The following is an 18,037-nucleotide window of genomic DNA, read 5'->3' on the forward strand; positions in this document are numbered from 1 at the left end:
CCTCCTAGCGCCTCCCAGCCACCCCGCCCCAGGCCGGGCGCCGGGAAATGGGCGGGAAGGCCGCGCGGCACGAGCCCGCGCCCCCTTCCAATCAATGCCGCCCGTCGCCCGCTCGCGGCTTCCCATTGGTCAGCTCTCTCCGGAGGCGGGGAGAAGGGGGCCGGGCGTCTGCCTGCCTCTTGGCCAATCGCCGGGCCCACCGCGCGCGCCCCTGGTTGCCCCTGGAAACCCAACAGCCGGCGTCTGGGATCCGCCGCGCCAGCCGACCTGGAGGGAAGATGGACCGCAGCTCCGAGCACCGTGGGGACCTCGGGGGGGAAGACGGAGATGTGGCTAACCTGTCCCCCAAACTGTCCGGGATCAAGGCCACCCCCGGCCCCCACTCCCCGGCCGAACCGCCGGAGCCGGAGCCGGGGGCCATAGAGGCTTCGGAGGGAGGTGCCGCGGAGGACGAGCCCGCCGAGCCCCGGGAAGCGCCGGCGGCCACCGCGGCTGTGGACCAGGCGGGACCCGGGGAGCCGGAGCCGCCGGCCGAGGCGGAGACCGAGCCGGAACCCGGGGAGCCGGCCGACGCCGGGCCTGAGGAGACAGCCCAGCCGGGGCCCGGAGGCGGGTCCGCGGAACCGGAGGAGAGGGCGGAGGAGGAGGAGGAGGAGGAGGAGGAGGAGGAGGAGGAGGAAGAGGGGGAGGAGTCGGAGGAGGGAGCGGAGGCCGCGGCAGCGGCGGTCAAGGGGAGGAGGAAGAAAGCCCCCTCGGCGGTCTCTGTGCCGCTGTCCACCACCGGCCGGGAAGAGGCTGCGCCAACCCGGGAGGCTGAGCAGGAGGAGGGGGAGGAGGAGGAGGAGAGCGAGGGAATCAAGGCGAGGGGTGTGCGAGGACACCCGGTGAAAAGCAAGGAAAAGGAGGAAGGTGAGAGACTGGACGAGGAGGAGGATGAATGGACGGAGGAGACGCAGAAGCTGCAGGAGCACCAGCTGCGCGCGGAGCTCCTGGAACAGTACCGGTCGCTGGTGGTAGAGCGCAGCAACTACCAGCGTTACAACATGTACCTGCAGCACAAGATCTCCGAGGCGCTGCGCAAGAAGAAGGGCCTGGATGCGGCCGAGGTGCCCGACAAGGGCATGGAGCCCGAGGCCCCAGAGAAAGAGCAAGCATACCTCCGCCATCTGGCCTTGCTGGAGGAGCTGAGGAAGCAACAGGCAGACGACCTGGACTGGTATCACCAGGAGCTGAAGCAGCTGAAGCAGCAGTGCAAGGAGGTGCTCTCCAGCGTGGAGAAGGAATGGGCAAGCTTCCAGGCCCTCAAGAGGCAGGTGGTGATGCAGGCCATGGGCAGCTGCCGGATGCGCGGCGGTCGCCAGGCTGCTCTGCGAGAGGTGGAGCAGATCCAGGAGCTGGAGGCTAAGAAGGAGGAGGAGATGCGCGCCGTGAGGCTGGAGAACGTGCAGCTAAAGCAGAGCTTGGTGCATTTTGAAACGCGGACGAGGGCCCAGGAGGACCTGACGGAGGGGCTGCTCCTCATCGATTTTGAACAGCTGAAGATTGAGAACCAGACCTTCAATGAGAAGGTGGAGGAGCGAAATGAGGAACTTTTAAAACTGCACAACAAGATGACCAACAACGTGCAAATAATAACCCACGTGAAGGAGAAGTTACACTTTGTGGACATAGAAAATGTGGGCAAAAAGACACAGCTTTTGGAAATGGAGGCCCAGGTGGCCCTGAGGAGGGACATCCTGACCAGGAGGAAGCAGGCCCGGGACAGCCTGCGGGCTGACAACATCAAGCTGAACCAGAGGTGCGGGCTTCTGGGCAAGGAGCTGCTCCTTCGGGACATGGAAGAGAAGGTGGGCAGCACAGAAGTGCTCACCCGGCGCCTGGAGTCCCTGAAGCGCCATCACGCTGGGCTGACTATGTCCTGCAGAGGTATGAAGCAGAAGATCAGGGAGGCCAAAGCCTTTCTCCCATCTTAACACCCACGATCGCAAGAGTCGGCAGAACGTCTTTGATCTCGGCAACTTTTATCCTTCGTTAACTTCTATTCTCCACCTGTGGCCCTCCTTCAAAGGCCTACGGTGTTGGGGATGATGCTGTGTTTTGTATTAATCTCATCATTTTCAGCTCCTCAATTAGTCCTGAGCAAAATTGGGCTAGCCGTCAACTTTACACGGGGTGAAGTCAAACAGGCCCAAAGAAACAGCTGTGATGACTTAATGTACCTGACTTCTAGAAGCCTTGCGGTAGCGGAGCAATTCCGTCATTTCAATGACCTGATCCTGAGGAAAACTTCCTCGTCCATATGTCAGAGGGTTCAACAAACGGGCGCGGAACCAAGAAATGTCCTGTGCATTCAGCTAATTATTAAATTCCCTTTGAATGTATTAAACTGTGTAGTTCTGAGTCACATCCTCAACTCAAAGCTCACTAGTTTCCTTCGATGAATCTAAACTTGTTTTGTATGTAAGCAGCACTGGCTTCTGGGTAATAAACAAGATGAGGGAAACGGGAGAAATGACAAATAGGAAAAGGAGCTGAGGTTCTGTCCTCTGTCCTCTTTCCACCAGAGGAGGCTCGGTCTGCTTGACCGTTAACGCTTGCTTCTGGCTCAACGACAGTCTGCAATTCTAACGAAACGTTTTCTGGGATCCTCTCAAGAAACGCAATTATCTACACAAAGACATGAAACTCTGTTGTCCGTAAGCCTTTCGTTCTTGGCAAGGTATTTTTGGATCTTGGCAAGAGGCCCCTCACTATGCATGTGATTTTACTCTGTATCAAATATTAAAGTGTCTACTATTCCTTGCGTTAATGTAAGAAACACCTGATAGGTCCACCTCTTTCGTCCAGAATCAGTGATTCCATTTCCAGTTTCCTTTGGTGCCTTTGGAGCTAGGGGCTTGGCTTTGTTTCTTCTTAGCTTTCAGCTGAATTTGGAGATGGGCAGATTTGGGATTAGAAGTATTCTCCCATCCCTAAGCTTAAGTAGGTCGTAAGAAGGATGAGCTGGCTTTGGGTGCCGAACACCTGTAAAGGAGGACAGAAACCCCTCTCCGGGCAGATGACGCAGTTCGTCGTGAGAAGCTCACGGTGACTCTAGCTTCTGGGGCTGCGACTGTCTTCTAAGGTGTGTTCCCTCTGAAGCCAATAGAGGCTGATTAAAATTCCTTTCCTAACTTTTACAGCTTGGACGCACTCGTTTATAGGATCACACTTGTCAAACCGCACAAACATAACAATGAGGGGAGTACAAAGCATTCACTTCCTGCTTCCTCTTCCACCCTCCCCATCCTTTCCACTTGTCCTCCCTCCACCCCGTTCATCAAGGCCAAGGCGACGTAGCAAATCGCCAGCAAGCAGAACTCTGTTTTCTTTGTGCCTCGTGCTAGGAGCAGCACAGACCCGCTGGGGTCTTCGGTGGTTGGGAAGGCTCCCGAGTGAACCTGGCATTGTGCTTGGTGCCGCCCCCCAGCTAGCAGCTTTCACAGCCGGAGTGTCTGTCCCCTGGGCTCACTAGCGGGGGAGTAAGTATTTTCAGCTGACTTTGACCCACTGGTAATTACCCAGGCCGCACCAAGCACCCCCTCATCAGCCTTGAACCGGGTAGACAGGCCTCTTGAGAGCACGAGAAACAGAGATTGATGAAGCTGGCATTGCTCTAAGCTGCAAAGTTACCAGTGTTCTCTCAAATTACATTCTCCCACGCTAGAGATGTTACAGTTCATTCGAAGATAAATAATCTTCTGCTGATGACCTCACAACGAGGTTCCTTCTAATTAAATTACAGGAGAGCCTTTGATCATGAAACAGCAACCCATTCACGAAGTGCTGCTTCAGCTCGCCTCTGAGGGAGAATGCCACAGACCCCGCAGTCTTACTGACGGGCCCCATCCCAGCCTCTGACCCACTGCTCTGCGACTGTGTGCGCAGTCCTCTGGGCCCCGGGGACACAGAGGCCTGGGAGGTGAGGACGGCCATCCTCCCTCGGAGCCAGGACGGTGCCTACCTGAGCCCATAATCGATGCTCTGTAATTTGTTGGATTATTAACACATCAACATCATAGCATTCTCGTTTTCTGGCAAAAGTGTTGCTCAAATGCCTAGGATAGGCAGACGCTGCTAGTCCTGTATCAGACTTGAGAAATAATCACAGGCAGAAAGAGGTTTCCAGAACTAGAACCGATGAGGAAAACGACGGTCCATTCTAGAGAGACCGCCTCCAGGGAGCCTGCCTGCCTCTAGAAGGTAAAGAGGGGGCGGTGGCTAGACTAGAGACCTCGGACATCAAAGGCTTTTTTAAAGATCTTGTCAAAAGAGAGGGCCTGCAGAACGCACGTACAATACAGTCTGAGATGTTACACGGCACGACTTCTTTTTAAATGGGTCGGAGTTGGAAGTGGCCCCTTGGGCGTCACGGGCGGCTTGTGTGGTTGGGCAGCATGGGTGGGAGGGAATCAGGCACCATCTGCGTAGAGCCCAAGGCATCGAAAAGAAAACACTTTTCATTGGTAGGTGGATGTCGTTTCTGGTGGCTTACCGCATTCAAGATTTTTAAATGACATAAGTGGAGAAACATGCTTTCTTTTTTTGTTAAGTGGGTCCGAAGCCATAATTTAGATGTTTGCCATTCGTCGGGGATGCCTGTCTGATAAAATCATAGCAGAGTTCATGCACCCCGATCTGCAACTTGGATTTTTAAACTTGAAGACCGTCTTCATGTGGGAAGGATGAGCCATGCAAGGGGCATGACTGGGAAGGACTCCGGGGGGCCCTGTGGTTGAGCTGAGTGGCCGGTGGGGGCCTCAGGCTGGGCACCGCTCCCGCTCCGCACCTCCTGCTTGCCCACCGTAACCCTGTCTACACAGGCGTGGGTTTGAACGAATACACTTCCACCTGCCCCAGCTTTTTACCTGACGCAGGCTTCTAATATTTCACCCAAATGATGCCAAGGTTGAGTACAAAGGTGCATCCAGGAGGAAGACACAGCGTCGCACTTGCAAATAAGGGCTTTGCAATCAGGCTGCCCTGGCTGGATTCCAGTCTCTTCTGTTTGTGACCTGGGCCAACAGTCCACCTCTCTAAACCTCAGTGTGTCCCCTCGTAAACGGGGGTAAAAATTTATAAAAGTCACATGAAAAAAGTCTCTCTTCCCTAGGTGGTGAAATTAGGATTTTTATTTTTTGTATTTCCAAATTGTATACAATGAACATGCAATTTTAATAACTAGGGGGAAAATACCAATTTTTAAAATCCCTGAATTCCCCCCAAGAGTTCAGATACTAAAAGTTTACGTGTCAAGAGCATGATTCTATCTCTGGTGATGTGTTTCTTTTAATGACACAATTAATTCAGCAACCTATTTTAATCCTCACAAGCCAGTGGACAGATGCTGGTGCCCTTTTTAAGCTCTGGTTACAGAAAAGAAACATGAGGCTCAGAGAATTTAAATACTCCTGATCTGACCTCTAACGAAACGACACCTGAAACAGTTGTTTTTGGCTGGAGCAGCTTCTCCCGGGAGCTCTGAAGTGGGGTTGAGAAGCCTCAGGAACGATGTCTAGGAACCGAGAGACGGGTGAGGCCGGGGCCGGGGGGAGGCGGGGGGGCGGGCAGGGGTGCGGTTAACTCGTGCTGTCCAGGGAGAAGACTACTGCCCCTCCCTCCACAGGCTCAGGCATTCTGGGAGAAGGGGCCTTGGTGTGGCCGGGCCCCACGGAGCCTTCTAGAGCCAGCGGGCTGCAGGCGAGGCGGTGCTCATGGAGGAGCCCGGGCTCCTGAGCCAGCCCAGTGCTCCCGGCCTCTCGGAAGGACCTGGGGACGGCGAGCTCCTGTGTGGGCCCCAACTGAGGACTTGCCGTGTCTCTGCTGGCCACGCACGCCCTTCCTCTGATGACCAGTGGCTCCTCTCAGGTCCAACTCAGTCCCTACCCTGTACGGGGGCAGAATCTCGTTCCCTCTCTGGGCCTTGGTGGCAGGCTCCACATCCCGGGTGGTGGTTTTTGAACTGTCAGCCCCCTGGCTTCTCTTGGGAAAACGGTCCACAGCTTCCACCCCAAGCCTGGTGCAACCCAAGGTCGTCCCCGAGCCGGCTGTGAGGCGTGGGCCAGTGCCTTGCACACAGGCATTCGGGCGAGTGAATCCAGGCCTCGCCCCAAACCCTGCACTTGGGAGTTGACGTCAGAACGGGAGGAGGAAGGCTTCCAAAGGCCCCAGAGCAAAGCTGTTCCCTGGGGAGACAGGCAGCAAGGGCTCAGGGGCCACAGGGAAGGGTCTGAACCCCGGCCCCGCTGCTAACTGGCCGCAGAAGCCCAAACAGATCGGATTTCTCCGTCACACCTTTGGAATGGGGACAGTGACAGAGCTGCTGTGGAGAAATGAGGCCATTCACAGAACTCGGCCTGGGGCCGAGTGTGGGTGCAGCAGGCAGCAAGCCCCGGGACACGGCCACCCTCGTCCACCACAGCAGCCCCCGGCCTGTGCCAAGTGGAGAAAAGGTAACAGCGGACCAGAGCAGCCATGGGATCCCCTGCTGAGAAAGATGGGAGCCTCGTGCCGGGGGCCGAAGACACGGGAGCGAACACCCTGACCGGAGCCGTGCAGTCTCTGCGGAAGAGAAGCGGGGGAACCAGTCACGGGGCGGAGGGTGGTAGCCCAGCACAGGCCGTCGGCCTCACTGCCACAGGAGGGCCAGCACCGTCTTGTTCCTGCAGGTCAAGAAGGGATTCTCCTGGGGGACCAGGGACAAGACAGGTGGCAGCCCTGACAGCCCCGCACCTTCTGGCTGGGCCGCCTGCCCTCGGCCGAACGGCTGGTGCCACACGTGAACACTCGCTCTGACCGGCGCCAAGTGACCTCTCGGGCCGCGTCCTGCTCACCGTCACCGTGACGGGGCGGCCGGACTGACCTCCACCCCGGAGCAGGCAACGGAGGCGCCCGCGGTCCCCTGCAGGCTGCGGGGAGGGCTGCAGGGCAGCACCTGGCTGACCAGGCTCTGAGCAGGTGCCGGGGTGAGTGTGCAGCCCAGCAGCTGGCTCAGAGTGAGCGCGGGCTCACTGCTGGGATCAGGGGCAGGAAAGGGGTCAACGAGTCTGAGGTTCCCCTTCGGGGTGCAAGGGCCACGCTAAACTTCCAAATCCCAGTACCAAATTAACATAACCACCACCTCTTTTATTTAACCAAGCATAAGAAGTGGGTTTCAAAATGTGATGCTCGGGGCGCTTGGGTGGCTCAGTCAGTGAAGCGTCTGGCTTCGGCTCAGGTCATGATCCCGGGGTCCTGGGGTGGAGCCCCACGTCCAGCTCCCTGCTCAGTAGGGAGCCTGCTTCTCCCTCTTCCCCTGACGCTCCCTTTGGGCTCTCTCTCGCATGCGCACTCTCTCAAGCGCACTCTCTCAAATAAAATCTTTAAAAAAATAATAATGCGACGCTCAAAGTCAAATTTTGCCATACTTGAAGGCAAGAACTTCAATTTTAAACCAAACTACAGTGAACGTAAGTAACAATTTTACATGACTTTTATTTAATAAAACCACATATTTACAGTTCAAAAAGTCCTAATTTGATAGACTTTACTAAATAAAATTAAAGGTTAACTGTACAAGCAATTAAAACATAGTATGTAGCAAGTATTATCAGGAAGTTTCTATCAGCAAACTATTCAAAATAGTCAAAAACTGAGCAGTTAAAAAGTACCTTTTAAAGTGAACGTTGTTTCTAGATGGGCTTTCAGGGACTGGTGGGGACGCAGCTTTCGACTCTAAAGTGCCAGATGCACAAAGTCCCAAACCCCAAGTCTGAGATCCAGACAGCCGGCGGCCCGGGGCCGGCAAAGTGCAGACTTGCAGGGGGCGCAGCCTTTCAGTCGGGCTCCCCCATTTTCCTAAGCGATGGCATCCGACAGAGCAGCCTGACCCCGCGGAAAGGGGCCACGTGCGCCACGCGGCCCGAGCTCCCGGCGTCAGGTGGCCATGGCCAACCGGGAAGACCCCGGGCGGTCCCCAAACAGGCCACGGAAACCTCTTGTGAGCTAGAGATTTGTTAAGTGTTCCGGATCGGCACGGAATCCCGGCTAAAAACGTAATGCATACGTGGTGACATAAGTCCCAAGAGATGGATGTCAAGCTGTCCGACGGAAGTGTTAAGGGCTGGGTTTGGACGCGCGGATGAACCGCTAACGCATCCTGCAGCAGCGGCACTTCCTGTCCCGACTGAGGAACATCCGTATGCACAGTAAGAAAATATATACACCTTTCAGAACAGAAAGCCCACGCCCGGGAATGACAGCCCGTGTGGGCGAAGGGCTGGGGCCGGCGGGGTGACATTCAGCAGCACGGTGGCGGGCGGGCAGACGCCGGCTGAGGCAGAGAGTGGGTCCGAGATGCTCCACAACCTCCCAGGAGAATTCAGTTAAGAAGACCGGGGGACAAAGGCAACTCCAGGAAACGGGACCCATGGCCACGGCGCGGCCCCCTGCCCATGCTGGCCGTGAACGTGGCAGACAGAGAAGGCCCCAGAGAGCCAGGCCGCAGGGAGGCCCCCGTCCCGTGCCGCCTGTGGCAAACCTGCTCTCGGAGCCGGGGCGCTCCCCGTATCAGCACTGAGAGCAGCCGGGGGGCACTGCCCGCCCGGGGGGAGTGTGGCGGAGGGGACCCGCTCTCCCGAGCACTCGCAGACCCCAGCACACACCGGATCAGCGCGTGGGGACCGGTCTCCACACATCTGCCTGTCCTCTGGGCTCCTCGGTGTGAAAACCGTTCCCGTCTTTGAATGTGCGTGACCAAAAGCGTTTTTAACAAAATTCTTAAAGTTAGTCAGGGAAAAGTTCAAACGAGAAAGTTGCTGATGAACTTGCAGGAAAGCCAGTTAAAATGGGGAGAGGCCGACGGGACAAACGCCAGGAGCCCCGACAAGGCCGCGTGCATGCGGCCCGCTCCTCGGCCCGCACAACGGTCTTTTAAACCAAAGGCAGGGAGGGAACCGCTGGTCCTTCTGTTCGGGTGACAGAGGGAAGAGCAGCATTCTGGAAGAGCAAGGGCACAGGCTTGCCCCGCCACCCCAGCCTCCACACACAGGAGGCGTGGGGGCTGGAGCCTGTCTCCCATCTCCGGCCTCCTGGGGGAGCAGCAATTCCTGCTCAGGAGACGGAGGGAACAATCTCAGGGGAGAGCAGGGGTCCCCCGGAACCCAAGCGGCCACTTTCAGCCCTCACGCTAGGATTCTGTCAGGGTGACAATGGAGAAAGGCCAACCTGAAGGTCAGGTGGAATCCCAGGGAGCCCACAGGCATGCGGGGTGACCACCCTGTGAGAGCCCGTTTTCCTTTCGTGCTGTCTTTGGTAGGTGGGCTTTAAAAACAGGACCTCCAGCCCCAGAACGGTTCTCCTGGTTAACTAAACCAACAACTCCTTCCTCGCTCAAGTAGGTCAGCAAGCCAGTGAAGCTTCCAAGGCCCCCTAAGTAGCATTTCTCACGCACCTTGGCTAAGGAAGACTGTCATGTACTTTTCATCAGTGGACATAAATGCATGACAATTTAATTAACTTTTGTGAAATAAGATGGGGAGAGGGAGTTAGCCACTGCCTTATTTTTACACCATGCAGAATATGCAGTGTTGGCCGTGGTCAACACTAGCTCATCGTTCCACTGAGCTTCTTAAGGCTAAGCCTTGGCTGAGTTCTTTAAAAGTCGTTTTGCTTTAAGGCCAACTCCAGTGTTAGGCTCAAACGTGGAAAGAGCCCGTTCTTGGCTGTCCGTGTGTCCATCTGGAACAACACAGGTGCCCCCTGGAGATCTGCTCCGGTGCCGAGTGCGAGTCCACCAGCCGCTCAGTGTCTGAGAGACGGGCTTCCTTTCTCCGTGTCCCGGCTGTCCTTCTGCAAGGCCGTCAGCACCTGGGAATCACAGGGGAGACGTCCGTGGGTGACCTGCAAACACACTGGACACAGGTCCTGCAGGTGTGGCAGCAGGCCATGCAGCCTCCTGGCTGGTGGCTCTGCCCTCCACCCCCCTTCCGCTGCTCCCATTCGACCCGCCACACCGGCAGCCACAGCCCTCCTCCTACCGTGGAACTCAACCGCGCCATCTCTGGGCTAATGTCCTACAGCCACGTCCCACCGGCCACAGTACCACCGCCGTCAGGACCCAGCTACAGGGCTCTCCTTCCACAATCTGGCTCCAGCCCCAGCGCTCGCCACCCCCCAAACCAGGCTCTCGGCTCCCCGGATGCTAACAAGCGCCCCTGGGCCTTTCCGCGCAGCCCCTCCGTCTGCGGCACCAGCAAACCAGGTGTCCCCCGAAGGCTAACAGCCATGGGCTCTCACACCGCCTGGGCTTTCCCAAAGTGACCGAGCCCCCCAAATCTGTGCCTGCCCAGCTCCTGGTTCACACCTTCATTTTTAAAGACACTCTGCCTGCTTAGAAACAGTGGCGCACTCTGACCGGCCGCCCAAATGCGGCACCTCACGCGCGCAGCTGGAACGCGTTCCGACCTAGACAGGTGGGAATTCAAAACCGGGGGCTCGTCGAATGCGGTCAGGTATTACATCACTTTAACTGAATTACAAATTATGAGGAGCGAAGCAGAAACACTTTATGTAGGTTTCAAATGAACTGCACAGAAGGAAGTCCCCCTCTCTACCTCTAAGTCAATGGGACTGCTGAGCAAACATATTCATTTCCTTGTTTGTTAAGCTCTCCAGGGTCCCGACCTGAAGAGCTTGTAAGGGGAATGTGTACAGACCACAGTTCCCATGGAGCCTAGCACCGTATAAATTCAATGACGCCCCCCAGCCCCCACTGTCAGGCTGATTCCCATTGTGGTCCCGTGATTAAAAAATGCCCTACTATCCAACAACCGCTGACCTAGTCTGAAGCGAACATTTTTACCTTGTCCCCCAAACACAGACGGGCAACGACAGACCTGGGTTTAGTCCTGCCCTGTGTGTGCCCACGTGGGGGACGCTCGGGGTGGGTGGGGCGCAAAGACCAGCGACAAGGAGCGGCAGACCGGCGGACCCTCGACTGCAAGCGTGAAGTCAGGTGGTGACCGAGCTACATGTGGGACAAAGGCCATCAGGAAAGGCCTTGGCTTTCTGCAGCGACTCCAGAAACCCCTCAAGCCAGTGAACCATGGAGACCACAGTGTGCCCTCCCACACGGGCCAGCTTCACAGGCACACCACCCAGGCCGTCACATGGGGTCCCCACGCAGAGGAGCCTACTGAGCTGAATGCTCTGCAGTCACCTTCTTGAAACTCTTAGTAATTCTGAACAGTGATAACAGATTTCCATTTTGCACTGTCCACTGACTCGTAACCAGAGAAAGGCTCTTTCTCCCTCTCGCCAGATCCCTGATAATCATACAGCCAGTCCTGCTCACACACTAGCTGAGTGTATTTTCTAATAGTTTTATTAAGATATAATTCCTTACCCTGTAATTTGTCCATTTAGACTGTACCGTTCAAGGGTTTTTAGTGTATTCATGTATGTGTGCGACACTACCACAGTCCATTTCAGAGAACCCCGTATGCTCCAGCTTCCCTCCACCCACTGCCAGGCGACCACTCGCTGACTTCCTGTCTCCACAGAGGACCCTGTTCTGGACTTGCCTACAAACGGAATCACAGAGAGTGTGATCTTTAGTGTCTGGCTTTGTCCCTTCAAATGATGTTTTCAAGGGTCATGCATGTTGTAGCGTGTTAGGACATCCTTCCTTTTATCAAAAGAATGTATTTAATATTTCAAAAACGCAAGTCCTATCACCCGAGCACAAAACAGCACCCCTCCCCACAGCCGCCCCTCCTAGTATTACCCAAGCTCCCATACAGCAGCCGTGCTTCTTCCCCAAAGACCTACACAGGGAGGGAGTCTGCCAGCCAAAGAGAGCATCATGTGACAGGACAGGAAGGGCCAGCTCAAGGGCCAGGATGAAGGACCCAGGTAACAGGGGAACTCATCTCTGGTTAATAAATGCACTGAACAGTACACTTTCAAAAGGGTGAATTTTATGGTATGTGAATTACATCTCAACAGAGCTGTTTGTGTTATAAAAACAAATAGGCTACCAGAGAGATACAGCCTGATCGCCCATGAAGTAATCTTCAGCTCTAGCAGTCACCTTTCAGGAAATGTAGAGTTTTGGGGACCATGCTGAACACCACCACCAAGATGTACCCAGCAAGATCCAGACTCTGGGAGAGGCTGCAGGACACATGAGCTCGTTTTTTTTTTTTTTTTTTTTTTTTTCAGTAAAAAGAGGAGGGGGGATAAAAAGAGAGCTGAGGTGACCCCTATGTTACAAAGAGACTAACAAGATCTTTCAGCTAATGGCACTGTGAACCTTACCTGGATCTCGATTCAAACAAACTATAAAGCTGCAGACACCTGAGACAGTCAGAAATTTGAAAACGCCTGGATATTTGGCAAGGGCATGGGATCCGTTATCTAGTTTACTCTATTTTAGTATGTATTTGAAATCTCCCACTAATAAAAAAGGTCACAGGAGAGTACAAGCCTCCACAGATAGTCTCCAACTGATCTGATGCTCAGACAAGCTTTGAGCCGATACAGGGTCAAGAAGCAAGGCTTTATTTTTCCCTTCTCGCACCATAAATACTTGGAGCCAGGGCGCCTGGGTGGCTCAGTTGGTTAAGCGACTGCCTTCGGCTCAGGTCATGATCCTGGAGTCCCAGGATCGAGCCCCGCATCAGGCTCCCTGCTCAGCAGGGAGTCTGCTTCTCCCTCTGACCCTCTTCCCTCTCGTGCTCTCTGTCTCTTTCTCTCTCTCTAAAATAAATAAAATCTTTAAAAAAAAAAAAAACAAACAAACTTGGAGCCAGCTAACACCGGCCAATCCCATAGGGTCCAAGCCCTATGCAGGACACCCAGAAAGGGTGAGAGGAATCTCGAAGGAGGCGGCCCAGGCTGGACTCGCTCCCACACCGTCAACTCAGCTGCTCCCGACTCAGCCAGCAGAGGGCCAGGCCAGCTCGACCCATCCCAGGGAGCCAACCTTCAGGTCTCCTGTCCTCCAGTGTGACCTTTGTGGGCCTCCTCTACTTACCAGTGATGGGGGACAATCCCACCACCCTGCCCCAGGACACAGCGGGGGCGGGGAGGGGTGCTTGGTTTAGAAAATGCCTTCTAACGTGTGGATAGCACAGCGCTGGCAAGCAAGAGATCCCGACCTCCTGATGTCGCTGCCGGACGGGTGGGGGAGGCTTGTTATCCACCCTCCTTCTGAAACTCAAGAGACGGAAGGACTGCCCAAGACCCCGCACAGCAGGGCCAAGCCTCAAATTCAGGCTCCTCGTGTCCAGTCCAGGAAGGACTTTATCTGTTTTCTCAAAAGGCACTTGGACTAACGACTTCCTCAGTCAGGCCACTGAGCTGGGCTACTCTGCAGGAAAAAAAGAGAACAAAAGCCCCATTTACCTGAGCCCACTTCCTGTTTCGACTCTGCATCTGAATTGTAGCTATGGAAGCGAACACTTCCTCCGCGGGCAAGTCGTCTGGGAGCCTTGTCAGGAACTGGGCTATGTGAATGAAGTCCATCTTGGTCAGGATGTCCTCAAACAGCTTTAGGATGCCCAGGGCCGTCCGGAACAGAAACCCTTCCCCGTCACGACAGAACACGTCCCAGATTCGACAGGCCAGATCCAGGGGCAAAGATTTACTATACAAGGTAAAGATCCTGGAGAAAAAAAAAAAGTTTTGAGTTTTTCAGGTTTTGGATGGCACAAAGAAAGAGCTCTGAACTCAGGTCTAATCCACTGAAAATGCTCCCTGAGTTAGTCGCTTTCATACTTAAGACACAAGGGGGGGTGGGGGGGATGGGGGAGCAGGCAAGAGGCCTGCATTCATTCTGGAGACCAATTCTGTAAGAAAGCATTTCTCGGCTTTCACGCAGAATCCCAAACACTGAACAACTGAGTAGCTGATGCTGATCACACATATATGTGACAAATATTTATCGAGAATCTACTACGTGCTTACTCTGTAGGAGGTGCTGGACACAAGGTTAATAAGGTGGACAGAGCTGAGAGTCTGAGGGAAATAAGAACAGTCCAGGGAATATAATCAGTGCACACACGTACTCCCCACTCCTGAAGAACACTGTATACTTTTCTACCACTAGGGGTCTGCAGAGGAACAAAGCAAAATTTTCCAAATAAACCTGAATGGAGATGATAAGAAACTGATCTTATACTTAATGCAAATGATCAGATGAAAAAGTGAAGCAGATAGGCACGATCTTAAAATATTGTGATAATCTCCATCCAAACAACCAAAACAAATACAATCTTGGGTGATTGATTCTATTACCAGGATTAAGCATTTCTAACCTGGAACGTGCCTGCGCCACAAAGGGAGGCAAAGCCAGGTTGGGACGTAGGCCGAACGGATTCTCCCTGACCCCATTCCCCTTCCTCGGCTGGTAGAAACAGCCCGGGTGCGCACCCATCCCTGGGGTGTCTGCTGACCCCCAGGACTGGCCGAATGCTCCCTCTGACGCCGGTGCTTATCAGAACACGCGTTTGCTTCGGTCCTCCCCGTGGAGATGCCCGGGAGCAGGTTCCTCCCACCTCAGCACCTAGCACAGCACCTGGCAATCTCTGCCGAGGAAGCAGATGGGTGGACGTACCACAGATCCGCTCCAGGGGTCCCAGATGTGGTGGTTCTCATCACCTCCTCACAGGTGGCAGTGCTCACTAGAAGCGGGGATTCTCAGTTGCCGGGGGATACCCCCCCTTCCTCCTGGAAAATCGCCTGTCCACAGTTTCAGCACTGCCTCAGTGCCCACGGCCCCAGCTCTAGAGACACGCGGGGCCGGTGAAGGCATTCGGCCTCAGGCGCCGGACCCCGACTATGGGGCTGGCCTGGTCCGGAGGGGCTGTCACCCAGCCTTCAACAGCGGGAGCCAGACTGCGACCCTGACCCTGAAGCCCAGGCCCTGAACGTCCAGATTGCTTTAAGGAGTCGGGCAACCCACAGGTGTAACCTTGGTAGGACGCTTTATCTTTACAAGTCACAACAAGCCTTCAGCCCGAGCTACTTGCTCTTTCACAGATGGAAAACCATCTCATCATTCGGCCGAGAAAACAGTTAAAGACATACGAGAGATATTGTTTCTTAAGTTTCTTTATTTATTTATTTTTAGTAATCTCCACGCCCAGCTTGGGGCTCGAACTCACAACCCTGAGATCACGACCTGAGCTGAAACCAAGAGTTGGACGCATAACCAACGGCACCGCCCCAGCGCCCACAAACCCTTAACATCTGAAAAGCAGTCTTAAGTGAGAGACGATCAGGAAACAAACCCAGCTACAGGCAAAGAGGGAGAAAAACTGCAGAAGTATGTCTGTGACGTGAAGTTCCTGGTTTCAGACTCACGCATGCGTCTCCACAAATTACCTGAACGTCCTGGGCTTTGTAAAACTAAAAAGAACGCCAGCCCCTGCCTACGACGCACCCCTGCCTGGTCTTCACACCCACCCAAGGCACCTACCGTTTCTCCGTGAGACAACTGCCCAGACCTGAGTCCTTCTGGTGCCCAGGAGGTCAGTCTACCCACCAAAACTCCGTTCTGAAGCCTACTGGTACATACTCATCACCACTGGGTGGTGAGGGTACACGGCATCAAACAAGATGGACAGAGCTGTGGCCCTCCGAAGAGCAGGAATCTTGGATGGCTGTATTACCAGGTTTAAGCACTTCTAATCTGGGCTCGGCGGGGCTTCCTGCTCGGTGCTGGCACTGAGGCTCACATCTTTCCTAACAGTCACCAACCAGGCCCACAGTGTCCCTGAGACAGCACAGTACTGGCACAAGGCAGCTCACCCTGGGATGGCCGCCCGGGGCCCCGCCCTCTGCCTCCGCACTGTCGCCCTGAGCCTGTAGATTCTGCAGGCTTTCAGCAACCAGGGCACAGCCCCTCACCCACCCCCCCCAGGGCACATCGCTGCATCCCCTCCTGCTCCGGGGCAGACATCTCTTTCTGCTCCCCTCCTCCCACCCCTCCTGCAAGCCGCACTGCTCACACTGCCCACCCCTCACCTCCCCCTTCACTGGAGACCCCTTCTGAGCCCACACTTCCGGATGCTTGCCTGCGTTTCAAACCCCACTTAGATTCAAACCGCCACTGTGAAGAGAGCTCCAGGAGGAGCTCACGCGGATGCCACTCGAGCAGCTGAAGAGAGCACTCAGCTCCCCGGCCACCAGGCTCTGCCCTGGCCCCGCGGCAGCCCTGGGATGGGGGTGGGGACGGCTCCCACCAGAGCAGCAGGAACAGGAGGGCTCCAGCCCTCCCCGTTCCCAGCCCTTCGGTGCCCTCACCGCGCCTTCAGCACTAGGCTTCCTCCTGCTTGGACCCGTGAGCGCGGGAGAGGCAGGGCCCCGAGGCCTGCCCAGGATGCTGCAGGCTTCTAGCCATGGCAGCAAGAGAGAACTCAAGGCTTCTTCCCTGGACTGCTGCAAGTTACTGCACCTTACGTCAAAATGGTAACTTCAATTATACATTCACTAACGCAAAATACCGTATTTCTATGTTGCGGCACTAAAGAAGGGGCTATGGGCTTACAAAAGACATCGAACACACCTTGTGTGCATCTGCCTCCCCAGTGACGTGTGTGGGAGAACAGGTCAGGTTCTTCCTGCCAAGCCCTCCCAACTTCCAGAAAACATCCTGATCTGCACTGTCGCTCTAACTGATGGTCTGAGCTTGCAGGTACATGAGGAGGTACAGGAAGGGGGAGAAGGGGGAGAAGCCCCCAAAGCCTTCACGGAGGCAAAGGCTCATTCTCAGAAGCCAGCCCTTCCCTCATCCACTCCCCGAGCAGGTAACTGAGCTGACAGGGTAACTGGCTTCTGTGCTGGGTGCGCCTTTACACACCCTCTGGCTTCTCCAGTTTCTCCCCGCTGCAGCTTCACGAGGGCGTACCATCATGTCCGCTTCACAGATGAGGAAATTGCAAAGAAAGAGCCTGTGGGAAGTGGGTCTGAGCCTGAGGTGGAGGCGCCACCCAGCACGCTCCCCTGTGGAGAAGCCACAACCAGAGACTTGGACCTTCTAGGCCTGACACCACCACTCCCGGCCGTGCCCACATGTTCCCACCATAAGCCTCTGCCCCTACAGCTGGCCTAGGAAGTGCCCCGAGCCCCCTCCCTCACCATGTGCTCCCCGTGTTCCTCACAAACTGAGACGAGCAGTTAGAAGAGACGCTGCCAGCTAAGACGATTAGATTTCACGAGGGCTACGTGAATTATTAATGCCAAACACGAACTGCATTCGTTTAAGACTGGGAGGTAGTGGGGCGCCTGGGTGGCCCAGTCGGTGAAGCGTCTGTCTTCAGCTCAGGTCATGATCCCAGGGTCCTGGGGTCCAGCCCCACATCGGGCTCCCTGCTCGGCGGGGAGTCTGCTTCTCCTGCCTCTGCCCCTCCCCCCGACTCATGCTTGCTCTCTCTCTCAAATAAATAAAATCTTAAAAAAAAAAAAAGACAAGGCTGGAAAGTAGTCACGACTCTGTTCCAACTCAGTTCCCAAGTCCAGCCCCTGCCCGAATCCTGGAAGCGGTTAGATCCCCCCCTGCCCCCACCCCGTGCCCGCAGAGCACCCTCTCACTGGGCCCTCATGCTGCAGCCCCAGCGGGGCCGGCAGGCAGCAGGTACGGCGCAGGGGCCCCGGCACTGCAGTGTAGGCTTCCCACTGCAAGCTTGCAACCCTCCCCGTCTCCCCCACAACACTGACGAGGGTCCTGGGTGTGCCAGCCGCTAGGCCGGGCACTTGGGCGCTCGGCAGGACAAACCCCTGCTCCTGAGGAGCTCATGGGCGGACCTGTCACCCCAACGTTAAAACCTACAAATGAAATGAGAGCAAGATGCAACAGAAACTGAAATCTGCCAACCACAACCTTCACCCTGAACCCTTCCTTCAAGGTGGAGATTCAGTGGGATGGTGGGAACGCCGAGGACCCCCAGACCTCCCTTCAACAAACATCACGCACGACAGGGAACGCACTGCTGGACTCTTCCACAAATCCCAGACT

The 18,037-nt window shown here is 55.4% G+C and overlaps 2 protein-coding genes across 5 annotated transcripts in view; one reads left to right on the plus strand and one right to left on the minus strand.

The window, feature by feature from the left end:
- Positions 1-180: 180 nt before the first annotated feature.
- On the plus strand, positions 181-3,274 carry CFAP184 (cilia and flagella associated protein 184). Its single transcript, XM_073891395.1, has one exon. The coding sequence runs from the start codon at positions 279-281 to the stop codon at positions 1,971-1,973; it is 1,695 nt and encodes a 564-aa protein (XP_073747496.1). The 5' UTR covers positions 181-278; the 3' UTR covers positions 1,974-3,274.
- Positions 3,275-7,492: 4,218 nt separating this feature from the next.
- The window catches only part of LOC112835533 (TBC1 domain family member 14), a 201,224-nt gene continuing 190,679 nt past the window's right edge, over positions 7,493-18,037 (minus strand). For 3 of the 4 annotated variants that reach the window (XM_073891399.1, XM_073891397.1, XM_025886995.2), the window contains 2 exons: positions 13,426-13,684; positions 7,493-9,885 (listed from right to left, as the gene is read on the minus strand). In XM_073891399.1, coding sequence (XP_073747500.1) covers positions 9,820-9,885; positions 13,426-13,684 — 325 coding nt within the window. In that variant the 3' untranslated portion in view covers positions 7,493-9,819. Of the gene's footprint in view, positions 9,930-13,425; positions 13,685-18,037 lie in introns of all 4 variants that reach the window. The other variant, XM_073891398.1, reaches the window with a different exon arrangement.

This window comes from Callorhinus ursinus, unplaced genomic scaffold (genome assembly GCF_003265705.2).
Source record: "Callorhinus ursinus isolate GAN/ISIS: 27379988/994484 unplaced genomic scaffold, GSC_fseal_2.0 scaffold4, whole genome shotgun sequence".
Classification (NCBI taxonomy): domain Eukaryota; kingdom Metazoa; phylum Chordata; class Mammalia; order Carnivora; family Otariidae; genus Callorhinus; species Callorhinus ursinus.

Excerpts from the sequence above, each read along its gene's own strand:
- CFAP184 (XM_073891395.1), top strand. The coding sequence starts at position 279 with ATGGACCGCAGCTCCGAGCACCGTGGGGACCTCGGGGGGGAAGACGGA.